Source organism: Sphaerodactylus townsendi, linkage group LG09 (genome assembly GCF_021028975.2).
Source record: "Sphaerodactylus townsendi isolate TG3544 linkage group LG09, MPM_Stown_v2.3, whole genome shotgun sequence".
Classification (NCBI taxonomy): domain Eukaryota; kingdom Metazoa; phylum Chordata; class Lepidosauria; order Squamata; family Sphaerodactylidae; genus Sphaerodactylus; species Sphaerodactylus townsendi.
Window position 1 is genome coordinate 52,702,864 of NC_059433.1, and position 13,886 is coordinate 52,716,749.

Here is a 13,886-nt window from a genome sequence, read left to right on the forward strand (position 1 = left end):
GTGTACTCTGCTGTATTTAATAAGACAATACCAGAATGCTGTTTTTGCATTGGGAGCTTACAAACTAAGCTTAGAAAAAATTTCAAACTAATCTCAGCAACGATACCATGTTCATATAACTGGATTAAACAGTGTGAGTGTGCAAGTATTTTTGTGTGTTTGGGGATCAGCTGAGAATATGACCTTATCGATGAGAATACAACAGTGGCAAAGAAAGTAGCAAAGAATAGTATAGAAAAACCAATTTCATAGTTTCTGTATTTTAACCATGCTGTCTTACCAGTGAGCAGTACTCTCCTGCTGCTGTAGTGCAAACATACTATAGAATTATCCAGAAAAAAAATGAGGGTGCTCTTGCATGAGCAGTATTGACATCATGGGAATGGCGGGAATAGGGTTGTCAGTTGTTTTCACTTTAATATCAGTTTCATTTGCAAGCAATTATCCGAAGAAGTTATTTAACTTCATAACAAGAAAAGCTTCCACTGCGCATTTCAACACATTAAGGGACATAACATTTTTGTTGGCATGTTTACGTGCTGAATCCCTAAATGAGTAGTTTCAGTTGATAATGCTTCCTCAGAAGTAGATCTCATTCGGGCAAGCTGATCTAGGAAAAAGCTATTCAGTTCTTGTAGAGTATTTGCCCACACAGTCTCTCATTTTTCTTACTATATTTAGCTAAGGGTACTCTTCTTAATATCATATGTATGTTTGCATAGATGTGGGCATCAGCCAAACAAGGGGAGGGGAGAAAAGATAAAAATAGCATGCTGCTGCATCAGTCTGAGAATGAAAAACAGCAGGAACTGACTGCATGTTGCTGTGCAAAGCCCAGCTTTTCTTTCCAAAGTTCATGTACTCTTTCTTTCAAAATCACAATTGATTCGGGTAGGATAATAGCAGACAATACTATTCCTTGCCCCACACAAAGACCACCATATAGCATTTATAATATCAACCAATCAGCAGTACCCAGGTGAAACCCCCAGGTGAAACCCCCATATAGCATTTATAATATCAACCAATCAGCAGTACCCAGGTGAAACATGCCCCCCCCCCCCAAACTCATCAGCCAGCCATTCAACAAGAACAATCCTAGCTAAAGGTGCAATTCTCGACAGTTATATTTTCCTAAGGCCAGGTTATGGTTGCCAAGGTCCCAGTTCTGGAGTTTTTCCAGAATTATCTGCATAATACAGAGATCAGTTCCCCTTGAGGGAAATGGCTGCTTTAGAGGATGGACAAACAGTTCTCTTTCACTTACCATTTTCCTCCACCAGGGCATTTGGGTTCCCGCCAGTAATGTTCAGTGGGAGGGCACCGCTAAAAACAAAATGGAAGCAGTGGCAAGGGAGAATAGCAGTTTTGCTTTTGAACTGCTCCAAAACACCCAGGAAAGATAATATTGCCCCAGAGAAAAGCTGTGATCAGGCCTGATGTTGATCACCTGCACTGTGGGCCAAGTGAAGGCAGGTTGCCAGCATTGGTGGCGCCAGAGGCAGGCAGACAGGAAGGTGGACAGGCAGACGGATGGGTGGAGTGGGAGGGTATCAGCACAAGAGAGGGGCATGCATACCCGTCTCCTGCTCAGCCGTTGAGCCCCATTGCAGCAACCCGGCTCACTGCTGTGCCCATCAACCTCACCTCAGGGCACCAATCTGGGAGAGAGGCATGGGTGGCAGAAGCTGAAGCAGAGAGCAGGTGGATAGCAGTGGCAACAGGGAGAGCAATGTTCCAGCTCCTTGTTTCTGGGGTGGGGGCTGGCAGCAGCCAAGCAGGGTGTACTTGCTGCTATGTGAGAATAGAATCTCTTGATTCTTTGCATGGCTACAGATTCCTTTTATTGCCTCTTCTTGACATATCTGTCCACTGTTATTTAGTAGACCTTTGCTGAAACAATAAAATCATGACTGTTTCGATCAAGATGCTTTTCATACTCACTATTGACATTGTATAATTTTGTTAGGTACTGAAATGTTATCAAGGTTTAGCTGGCATTTTCATTTGGAAATTAACTACAGAGGTTTCTGTTTTTGCTTTGTTGAGGCTATAGCTACTGTAGAACCACCTGATTAGGAGATAGCCCTCCTCTGCACCTGTAAAGATTGCTAGGGTAGACAGATGTACCACATGTTTAGATCATCTCATTCTAATGTTGCAACAGTTCATCCTGCAGCAGAATCAAGCAAACAGGACTTGTAATGGTTGATTCAGATCACATGTGATGATTCTTTAGGTGCAGCTATTTATTTGATTATTATAACATGTGAATGTAGACAGAAACATTTTCTTTGTATATTCCTTTCTGGATAAACATATGAGTAGGTCTTTTGAAACTTGCTATGAATTCTGTCCCCCACCCCATTTTGACCCTGAAATGTCACCGTTACCAACCAAAACCTACACAGCTGTCAGATCATCAGTTTGTCAAGCCTGGACAATATTCTCTGGCTATTGCTGACTCTCCAGCCCTTTCACAGCTTTGATACTGAAGATCTTTTTAACTGGAGATGATGAGGACTGAACTCTGCTGCCAAAGCAACAAACCCCTTTCTATCCAACCATCTTCATCCACTACAGTAATTTTATCTACTACAGATATAATGTAGTAGAATTTTTATCTACTACAGATGACACTGCATTAGTAGGTACAAAATTCAGAGAGGAGTCAAATTAGTCTGTTGCAATAAATACGAAAATATATTAATTTATGGTAAGTTTTCTGGGGCTTGAGACCACTTCAGCAAGCTCAAGCTCACAGAAGGATATGCTCTAATAAATATGTTAGTCTGTCAGGTGTCACAAAACTCTCTTTGGGTATGGATTTCCAACTGCTACCTGAATACTGAAGTTTTGAAGAAAATGCCCGAGTGGTTAAAAAAAAGTTTCCAAGTATCTGGTTTATTTGGCCTGAAAAAAAGAGTGGCGGCGTTAGAGAATTCAGATCACTACTGCTCCATCTCAATTGCTCTCACCCAGTTGGCCCAACCCAGCTGACAGCCACTTGCTTCGCTCACCAACCCTTTTTCTTCCCTTACGCCAGCAGGATTCAGGTCTGGCAGTGCAGCACCTATCCAGGAGAAGCAACATCTGTGAAATGTCTGTCGTTACTCTCTAAACATCTATATCACACATAGGGCAGGAGTGTCAACAAGAGTCTGATACTATTTAGAATGAGGGTGGCTGGACTGAGTCAAAACATGAGCATAAAATCTGGTTTGTACATGCACAATTATCACTCGATCACTGTTGTCAAGTGGTGACTGGCTTGTATGAGGCAGCCAAGTCATAGATCATCAGACACTGTGGACAGAAATTTTGTATGAATACGTAGCACTTCAAATACAATGTGAATTCATGCATTTAGCTATGAGTAACCAAATGAGCAGTCAAATGATCAGAAATCAACTGATTGCCCTGTTTCTTAACATTTTCTCTTTTCTTTCCTGCAATTCTAAACTGGAGAAAAACTTGAGGTAGCTATTTAATTTCTCTTATGAAGATCAGGTTGAGAGGCAGTGGTGGAATTCAAATAATTTAACAACTGGTTGTTTAGAAGCCCCATTTTAACAACCGTTTCTGCCGAAGTGGTGCGAATCTGCTGAATCCCACCACTGTTGAGAGGTACTCAAAGCCCTTTTCTATCTTTGGTTTGTAATTTTAGTCTTGAGTTAAGAAGGGTTTATTCTACCTGATGAGACTGTGATTTATTATCTTTATTCTTGATTTTGACATTTTTCTGATGCTTAAGGGGACTTGTTTGATAACGGTGAAGACATGAAGACTATCAAATAATCTCAGATGAGTGCCTCAAGCTTTGCATATGCTGTCCTAGAAATGAACGAAGTAAAATATGGTGAACTGGGGGTGTTTAATCAGTCTTGATTAGTATATAATTTGTGCATCAACAGAACATGTATTTTAATTGACTCTAAAATACACTATGAATTCAAATAGGACATGTAATGAAGACCCTTTGCTTTAACAAAGGAATACCATACTGTAGTTACTTCTGCCTTCATGTGATAGTCTGTATTCATATGACATACATATTGTATGGTAGCACTGTGAAGTTGCAACTGACTTATGGCGATCTCAGCAAGGGGCTTTCAAGGCAAGCGAGAAGCAGAGATAGTTTGCCATGCCTTTCTCTGCAGAGTCTTCTTTGGTGGTCTCCCATCCAAGTACTGACCATGCTGCTTTCCCGTCCCTCACATTCCATAGCCTCTATTGACATTACCCTTTCCCACACATAATATATCCCCTTGCAACAGAGAGAAATAATTGCCAGGTAACCTTTTAACATTATGTGTTTGTATGAGCATGAACTTTCCTCTCTTTGTGATGGACAATATTTGTGGAGTTGCACAAATACCGATGTAGAACATGATAAGGTTTTTGCGAGAACTGGAGAGCACAATTCATCATTACAAGTGACCTTTGAAGCCCACTCCGATACAGCATGTTGTACAGTCAAAATTTTAACTACATCATCATAGTATCAGCAGGTTCCCTGCTTGTCCATACAAAGTCCTCATTACTCAGCAGCTCTCAGAAATTGATAGTACACCTTTCTATGACTACACTTTATTTTCAAATTACAGTGAATGCACATGCAATTCTTGTACAACATGCACTTGATTTTTTTGGTGCTGAGTAATTCTCATGTTAAACTCAACACATGTTCAGCTAACCATGTGGTACATACCTCACTTTTTCTAACTGCTGGCACCTGATTTCAATTCCAAAGTGAACAGTAATCCATTTTTGCCTTAGCCCTCTTTTAGCACATCAGATTGCCAAGCTCAAAAGGAGTAAAGAAATATAGTTGGGCAGGTGGTTGATACACTGAGCCAAAAATTGAGATAAAATTAGTGTATTTATATTTAGCTACCCAGAAATATTTCAATAGACGTAGCCAAATGAAAATGCAAAGTAAGTATGGAATATATGTGTTTAAATATGGCCACATTTTATATCTGTTACTGTATCCAAAGTATGGGCTGTGTCTCAGCATATTAAAAAAAGTGACAGCACATAAAGTAAGTGATCCTACTAATTTCAGCGCTGTTCCTGCTTTCAACTTCATATACTTGTCAGCTATACTATTTTCACTCAGGGAGAGCCTCCAAGTTTCCAATTGTGGAGTGTTAATATAAGTTGCCATTTAAGACTTTGACAGGAGGTCACTGCAAAATGCCAGGAAAATGTACCAAGCAAAGGTCTGGTGGAATTTCTGTTGCTTGTTTACATTCATGGCCAAATCTAGCAACACAATCGATCCTAAGTATAGCAACTGCTTTTTGTCCATTAAAATCAGTGGGCTTAGTAGGGTATCAGTCTGTTTAAGATTACACTGCAGATTTCTACTAGGACTAAAAACAGTTTTGAGGAATGCAGTACAAAGAGATATACCGAAATTGATGGTTTAACTGCAGCTCCTGCATACAATCTGATGAAAATAGGGATTACTTTACTCAAAAGATGCCTTGTCATTTAAGCAGCTTCCCCCATTGTTTCCAAAGGGCAATTTCAGCATTCCTTTTAGTACATCCCCGGGGAGGGCTGGGCAGCTCCCAGTGGGCATAATGGCATTTTGCCCCTGTGCCTTCAACCAGTGGTGTATTTGCCCCAGGGCATGGGGTAACCCATATCCTGGGTGCAACTAATCTGGTCACTTCCCCCCCTCACAAAATCAGCCCCCCACGTGACCAGAGGGAAACTAGTGCCCTGGCTGCTGGACTGGGAAGAGGGGCTACCCCTGGGCTCCTCGCCAACAGCTGGACCAAGGGAAACTGGCAGAGGCTATTTGCCTATGTACATGGGGTACCCCCCAACCATTTTGGTCAGAAAGGGCAAAAGTTTCAGGTTTGTGGGTTTTTTTTGTATTTGTAGTGTTTTTTCACTTTTTGGCTGGCAGGGGGGTACATTTTTTAGGATAGCAGCACCAAAATTTCAGGGTATCATTCGGTGACACTCTTGATAATACCAGTCAAGTTTGGTGAGGTTTGGTTCAGGGGGTCCAAAGTTATGGACCCCCACAAGGGGCGCCCCATCCCCCATTGTTTCAAATGGGAACTAATAGGAGCAGCAGTGGCGTAGGAGGTTAAGAGCTCGGGTATCTAATCTGGAGGAACCGGATTTGCTTCCCAGCTCTGCCGTCTGAGCTGTGGAGGCTTATCTGGGGAATTCAGATTAGCTTGTATACTCCCACACATGCCAGCTGGGTGACCTTGGGCTAGTCACAGCTTCTCTGAGCTCTCTCAGCCCCACCTACCTCACAGGGTGTTTGTTATGAGGGGGGAAGGGCAATGAGATTGTAAGCCCCTTTGAGTCTCCTGCAGGAGAGAAAGGGGGGATATAAATCCAAACTCTTCTTCTCTTCTAGATGGGGCTACCCTTTTGAGGGTCCATATCTTTGGACCCCCTGAACCAAACTTCACTAAACCTGGGTAGTATCATCAGGATAGTCTCCTAAAGATAGCCTGAAAATTTTGGTACTGCTAGCTTAAAGATTGCTCCTCTGACAGGCACCCTCAAATTTCCCCCAGATTCTCCCTTTAAATCCACCCCCTTTGAAGTGGATTTAAAGGGAGAATCTGGGCTCCCTAGATTAAAAAAACATTGGAAGTATTGTCGAAGGCTTTCACAGCCAGATTCAACTGGTTGCTGTGGGTTTTACAGACTGTGTGGCCGTTGTCTGGTAGATCTTGTTCCTAACTTTTCGCCTGCATTGGTGGCTGGCATCTTTCGAGGTGTATCACAGAGAGAAGTCTGTTATAAGTGAAGTCTGGAAGCAGTTATAACAGACTTCTCTCTGTGATACGTTTCTGAAGATGCCAGCCACAGATGCAGGCAAAACGTTAGGAACAAGGTCTACCAGACCACAGCCACGCAGCCCGGAAAACCCATAACAACCAACATTGAAAGTGATGCTGTTGGGGATAGGGGAGGAATCCACCCTGAAACAGCATCACATTCAATGTTGTTTAAACTAGGGAGCCCAGAGTCTCCCTTTAAGGTGGATTTAAAAGAAAATCCGGGCTCTCTAATCTAAACAACATTAAAAGAAATGTTGTTTCAGGGGGGATTCCCCCACCCCACCCCACCCCACCCCACCCCAAAACAGCATCATTTTCAATGTTGTTTAAACTAGGGAGTCCAGAGTCTCCCTGTAAGGTGGATTCAAAAGGAAAATATGGACTCTCTAAACAGCATTGAAGGTGATGCTGTTTTGGGGCGGATTCTCCCTTTATAGGGGATTGAAGGGGAATCTGGACTCCCTAGTTTAAACTACATTGAAAATGATGCTGTTTTGGGGTGGATCCCCCCCCCCCCCAGCATCACTTCCAATGTTGTTTAAACTAGGGAGCCCTGGGTGTGCAAATTTGTGAGTAGGGGCATGTTCTATAATGTGATGGTGACTTTGAGATGACCTGGTGCAAAAAATATCATTCTTTTGTTGTTGGGGGGGGGGTGCCCACAGGGGGGACACTCAGATTTTGTCCAGGGCTCCATTTTCCCTTGCTACGCCTCTGGGAGAGAGCCATGTGTTTTGCTGGAAGTGGAAGGGGTGTGATTTGTGAGAGATGATGCTGACATTTGTTTGGTAAATGTTTTGCTGGGGGTAATTTGTGAGAGATTTACATGCTTAATACCCACTTGCACTGGCTTGGAGCTGTTTCTCAGGCTAACAACTTACTTCATAGGGTTGGTGTGAAGACAAAATTAGGAAAGAGAGTTGGTGAGGAACCATGTATGCTTTGCTGGGGGATGGAAGATGTTTTGTGAGCTGGTGCAAAAAAATCATTGTTTGTTCATGGTGGGGGAGGGTGGCCACCCATACAGGGGAAGGAGGGGGCGCCTAACTCAGGTTTTGTCCCAGGGCTCCAGGTTACCTAGCTACGCCTCTGGAGACTGGCCCCCTGCTGCTGGGCTGGGAAGAGGGGCTGCCCCTTGGCTCCTCTTCTTGCCCAGCAGCTGGGACGTGAGGGAAACTGGGGCCCGACTCATAAGCATTGCTTATTCGTAAGCGGAGCTCCGCGCAAGGGGGCACCAGGAGGGGTTTTTGCCTCCAGGTGCCATTTGGCCCCCATACGCCTCTGTTTTCAACTCATAAATTTTATGCAGCTTTAGGAAGTTACTCTAAGTTAACGCCACTTAGACTGTCACTGGTAACCAACCGTGGACAAGAGGCTCAGGGGCGAGACGTTCCCAGCCGCAGAAGCACGCGCTCCGCCCCCTCGGGCCAGTCCAGCAGCACGTGCTTCCCTTGCGCTCCTCGCTGTTGTTATTGTCTCAAGCCACGGGGAACTTTACCTGACCTGGCCTTCTGAGGGTTGCCGAGGACACCAGTCCAGAGTGGGAAATTGGTCAACAGCCGGTTTATGCGTCGCGCCCCCTCCCTGTCTCCCTCGCAGCAGCCAGGTCAAGTTGCAGTTCTTTCGCCAGAGGGCTTGTTTATATATAGACTGCCCTGAATCTGGAGGAGCAGCAGGAGAGACGGCGGCTGTTCATGAGCTGGCTAACCAGCTACCTCTTCGGCTAGTTTGCTGCGATTAGCAGAACGGTGGTTAGAAAAACCGGCGCTTGTTGTGGGGAACGAGATTCTTCTAAGGAAAAGCAGCGGGGCCATTCAGGTAACTCCACCCGCCCCCTGCTTGCTCCTAGTCCTAGTTTCTCCCATTCTCTCAGGCTGCTGTGAATGTCCAAAAAAATCTGCCAGCAATAGGTGTTCCCTGAATGCTCCCTCCCACCTAACGGGAACTATCAATGGTTATTTGTTTGAAGTATTGACGGACAACCTGTCAGGAAGGAAAAAGTAGCAATGTTCCCATTGGCCAAAGATGCAATTTGACTACAATGAAGGAGAAGAGAACAATGCATTCAGCTTTGGGAGCCCACTAAGGAGAAAGGCAGGATATAATTTTATATATTCACTTTGTAGCCTGTTTTTCCTCATAACAACCCTCTAACGTAGGTTAGGCTGAAAATGTGTAAATGGCCCAAGGTCATCTGGCAAACCTCTATGGCTGCGTGGAGATTTGAACCTGGGTCCCCCTGATCCTAATCTGATGCTGTAGCCATTACGCTATGGTTGCTCTCATGAAGTAAACAAACTAACATGAGTTTAGCTTTCTCAGCTCAATTCATGTTCTGTTATAGTTTTGAGCTGATGTTTTTGAATTCATTGTAATGGTTTAGTTGCTTGAGCAGTGTAGCAATGGAGTAACATACTTATAGATGATTCACTAGCAGTTTCTGAGTAGGCTTTTCTCATTCTCTGCATGACCCCTCTTTTGAAAGTGTGTTTCTCAGACATCAAACTTGTGAGAACATTTATCTATGTAAACCACCACTTATGGCTACAAATTTGCTGTTGTAACACTGAAATCTATGAGATTTTGTTTAATGAGCACAGTTGGCAAGACTGTGGGCTCATGTGGAAAAGATCTGTAGATGCTCCATTTGTTAGTGTTTCCCAGTTAAGGAATCTGAACTACTAGCTTTGGGACCATGAAGCCTGCACTGTGATATGGATCTAAACTAATATTTTGGTATGCTCTGTGCTTTTACAAACTCACATGGAGATATTGCATTTTCTTTTGTCTTGCAGGTGAATCTACGTAATTCTTGCTTTTCTTTGGTGATGGCAGCTGTGCCCTCAGCTGGTAGCCTTCTGGCAAAGAACCAGTACTATAGAAGTAAGCCTTCTGCTCTGAAATTATGTGTGTTTTGATGAAGGAGATTGACATGGTCCTTGTACCTTTGTGTTTCTATGGAAAATGAACAGCGGCTATAGTGTACATACTATGAAAGATTTTAGCAATTTTTAAATGAATCCTGTGGGGATAATGCTTGCACTTTGGAACATTTAGTTGAGACAAATGATCCTTATCACGTACTTATTTGAATGTAAGAATGGACAGCCCAGTCCAGAGCCCTGGGGCAGCCAGGATGGAGTCACTGCAGCAACATCTTCCTGCCTCCAGAGGGCTTTTGGGTGGCTTAGGAGGCAAAATACAAAAAAATCCTCCCTGCTGCTGAAAATCCTTTCATTGGACTCAATGGGATTTTGCCACTCAAAAGACAGAATTCCATGCCCTGGGCCACTTCATATCTAAAGACAAAGCCAGGGTGGACACTGACTAAGGTAACTTCTACCCCAGCCATGACTCCAGAACACCCCTGGTATACTGCCAGGAGCTTGCAGTGGTACTGATGCTGCACTCCATGCTGTGCCCAGGCATCTTGACAAGGCTGTGGCAGATGCCCACCAACAAATTTGCCAGTCCACTGGGGTAAATGCCATGGGGAGGGCATTTCCATTAGTGCAGGGCCACACCTCCTCCCAACTGCAACCTCCCCCTGCAGATTGGCAGTTGATTTTATTCATTTCATTTTGCTTTGTTATATGAATCTAGTTGCCCTCTTTGTCTCAAAGGAGAATTATCGTTAGTGACATGATTCCTGAGTGAAAAATTGTCTCAGGATACCTTTTATCATCATAAATTAGAAAACTGATAGCGCAGTCTAAGCAGAGTTTTACCCTTCTAAACCCACTGTCTTCAACAGACTTATAGGGGTAGAGCTCTGTTTAGGACAGCACTGTGAGGCAGTCTTTGTAAAATAAAATATTGTACTTTCCCAACCCTAATGTCAGATCTATTTTTTTTTTTTCTCATCACAGCTCGACTGAATTCTGAATCCAGTGTTTCTTCAAGCACTTCATCTTGCTGCTCTGATTCTGTGAACTTCTCAGATCAGGACAAAAACGTCCATGGTAATTATGCTCTTAGTGTGTTTAAATGTAATCCAGAGAAATTAGGCATGTTTAAATTCTGTTGGAAGCAGTGGTACCTTCAGTCTGAATACTCTATTTGCATATGTTTCCATGGATCTTGAATGTGCTTAATTTTTTTCTGGGTTGTTTAGTTAAAATAAGCTTTTTTGTTTGTTTTTATTTTGGGCTTACATTATCTACTTATTAGCTTACACTACGCATATATTAACAGGGCTACCTGAGCTGTATGAAAAATGTTGGTGGATAAAAAGCTTTTTCCAGTGTGAGTCAGCTCCTCGGAATATGGGCAGGAAAAACCTATCAGCTAGCAGGTAAGAACTGCTGCTCTTTTGAGGGACCTTATTCATTTGAATTTATTCTCTTTGTGCTTTAGGGAATCTGTGATTTGTGTTGTGATGCAGAACAGAAATGAAAAAAAAATCAGAAGATATTTGAATGTTACACTGATTTAATCTGTACTTATAGTTTCTACCACTACTTACATCAATGTTTGTTATTAACCATATTGATAGTAGATATATTTGGTTTTATTTATTATATTTTCAGTGCTAACAGCTGACTCAGATTGCAAGCTGACGGTGTCCGTATTGACTTTACATACATGGACTCAATTCTTGAAAGACTCCAGGTCTTCCAGGCAGCTGCCTTCAGTGTTGTGAAGAAAACAAACTGCTTGAAACTTCACTTGCAAGAAAAGAAGGGCAAATTCCCAAGGATTTATCTACACTTCAAATAGATTTTGTTGAAGCAATCATCAATTCAATTTTCCACATCTGTTGCAGTGTTCTCAATAGTGAACAGGTGTTCTGCATTTCACAATGACTCTTGTATGTCATTGGAGGAAATGCAAATGAAAAGTCTTGTTAGCATGGAGTATCTGCTAATTATCCAGACTTTCCATTACCAAATTAAAAAGCTTCTGTAGAATGTCTGGGGCAAAAAGTGTCAAGGCTGTTGTGTCTTAAAGCTGGAAACACAGTAGCTGAGGTTGAAAGAACAGACTTATCACAGCCTCAACTTTTAGAATGTTAGCTATGCAGAAATTTTCAAATGCCAAATAAATCCCTTATATATTGTAAAAACTTAATTTGCAAAAAAGTCTTTTTAGACAATTTGTAGACCTCAATCGTAGACATATTAGATTGGATCCCATTAAGCTTTTTTCACTGGTGAAAAAAGGGTAAAGGGGCCATCTTTGACAACCAACAAGTTAATGCTGGGATCATGGAACACTCATGGGCAAAGCCATATGAGATGAGAATGCCGCTGCAAGGACTTTGGACTTATGCTGCCCCAAAGGGTGGTATGATTCCATTTAGCTTTTGAAGGGTTTTCAGGCAGCTTTTTTTTGTTGCCTCCCCATGCCACCTGAAAGCCCTCTGGAGGTGGCACAGTAATCATGACATCCCTTGCCACCAGGGTCTTGTCGACTGGGCTTCACATGAGACTGAGCGAGAAAGCTGGCTGGATCCTTCCCAGGATTTCAGCAGAATGCCAGTTATAGCACCATGCAAGGGAACATACACCTGGCCATGGCATCACCATGCCATTGCCCCCAGAAAAGTGTCACATCAGCATGAGGGGGGGGGGGACTGGTAAAGTGAAACAGCCTCCCTGCCACTGTTGGCCTTAACAGACTTGTGCCATACTTTTTGGTGGTGTAAGTCAGAGGCCTTGTCCTGGCACAATGTGGCAAATGGCTGGGGGGAAGCCAACTAATGTCGGTTCCTTCCTTAGCCACATCCCAGCCTGCTCCCACTATGCTGGTGGAGGCAGGGGTGCTGGAACATTGGTGCTATGCCCAGCACTGAGTTTCCGTGCCAGGTTGGGCCACAGCTACATGCTGGTGGAATTGCCCTTCTGCTGGGGTGAGTGTCCCTCCGAGGGCAAATTCATTGACATGGCCACATACCAGCTACATGCTGGTGGAATTGCCCTTCTGCTGGGGTGAGTGTCCCTCCGAGGGCAAATTCACTGACATGGCCACATACCAGTCCCATGGGTGCATTTTGTACCTCCCTCTGGATGGGGCTGTCAGAGTTCCAGATTGTTTTTAACTAGTTTGTTGATGAAAGATTCTCCTACTTCATCATAGCTTAACTTTCTGTTTACATTTATTATAAATAATATTAAAATTAGTTTCAATACATGATGAAACGGATGATTATATGATTTTACTATGAATATTAACATTTTTCTGCTAATAACTGACTTCATTTGACATGTTTTTCCCCTTTCACATTTTAAAAATGCAGAAAGGAATAGGCTGCCACATGGATGATTGAAGCTTGCAATTATCAGCACATTATTGCACAAGAGTGTTCTTTTTGAGATCCAGAAGTGTCACTTGTTAATTAAATAGGGAAGTTCACAGATATGTGGCAGACACTAGGAATATAGATCTGCATAATGCTCTGGGACAGTACAGTTGGTTCACTATGTTTTAATTTGGCTGTAGTGTCATTATGCATCAGATACCTGAGCATATCTACTTAAAGAAAATGAATGAAAAGTGAGTAAATGCACAGAATAATTAAGATAGTCCATCATAAAAAGTTGGTGTTGATTTGTGCATTATTACAGTTCTATGCATCTGTATATATGTAAAAATCTTGTATAGTGTAATTGGAAAAATGTATTACTGTATAGAATTTTTTTACCATGTTTTGTATTAATAAAGTTTTGATAAATATGTAATCTGGTCATTCTCATGAACACTAGAAATCATGCATCTGGGGAGGATGCAGCTTATAGGTGATTCTGAGGGGAAAACATCTGGCAGGCTGAAGATTAAGCATCTCTCCCCCACTATTGTTCTGTTTAAAAATTGCTCTCTCCAAACAAGGTTATGGTTGTTGTTTTTTTAGCAAAAGGGGGGTTCTTATGTGCATTGGCACATGTTTTATAGTTTGTCCATGACATCCTTAAGTGATCTGGGAGGCATTGTTATTTTCAGTATCCTTCTGTGTGCACAAGTGAATATGCAGGTGTGAAATGGCCTAAAGCAATAGAAAAGCAATGACACTCTATAGAGGGTAATAAAGTCAAGTCCTGTGCCACTCAAGTCATGACAATCAAG

At 42.7% G+C, this 13,886-nt stretch overlaps 1 protein-coding gene across 1 annotated transcript; it reads left to right on the plus strand.

The window, feature by feature from the left end:
• The first annotated feature begins 8,323 nt into the window (after positions 1–8,323).
• On the plus strand, positions 8,324–13,499 carry PPDPFL (pancreatic progenitor cell differentiation and proliferation factor like). Its single transcript, XM_048507278.1, has 5 exons — positions 8,324–8,642; positions 9,620–9,707; positions 10,694–10,786; positions 11,019–11,118; positions 11,354–13,499. The coding sequence occupies exons 2-5, from the start codon at positions 9,653–9,655 to the stop codon at positions 11,364–11,366; spliced, it is 261 nt and encodes an 86-aa protein (XP_048363235.1). The 5' UTR covers positions 8,324–8,642; positions 9,620–9,652; the 3' UTR covers positions 11,367–13,499.
• Positions 13,500–13,886: the final 387 nt, after the last annotated feature.

What these genes read in the sequence shown, in the direction of transcription:
- PPDPFL (XM_048507278.1), top strand. Translation starts at nt 9,653, where the DNA reads ATGGCAGCTGTGCCCTCAGCTGGTAGCCTTCTGGCAAAGAACCAGTAC. An exon ending in AAAGAACCAGTACTATAGAA is followed by an intron (nt 9,708 to 10,693) that starts GTAAGCCTTCTG and finishes TTCTCATCACAG; the next exon opens with CTCGACTGAATTCTGAATCC. An exon ending in TCAGGACAAAAACGTCCATG is followed by an intron (nt 10,787 to 11,018) that starts GTAATTATGCTC and finishes ATATATTAACAG; the next exon opens with GGCTACCTGAGCTGTATGAA.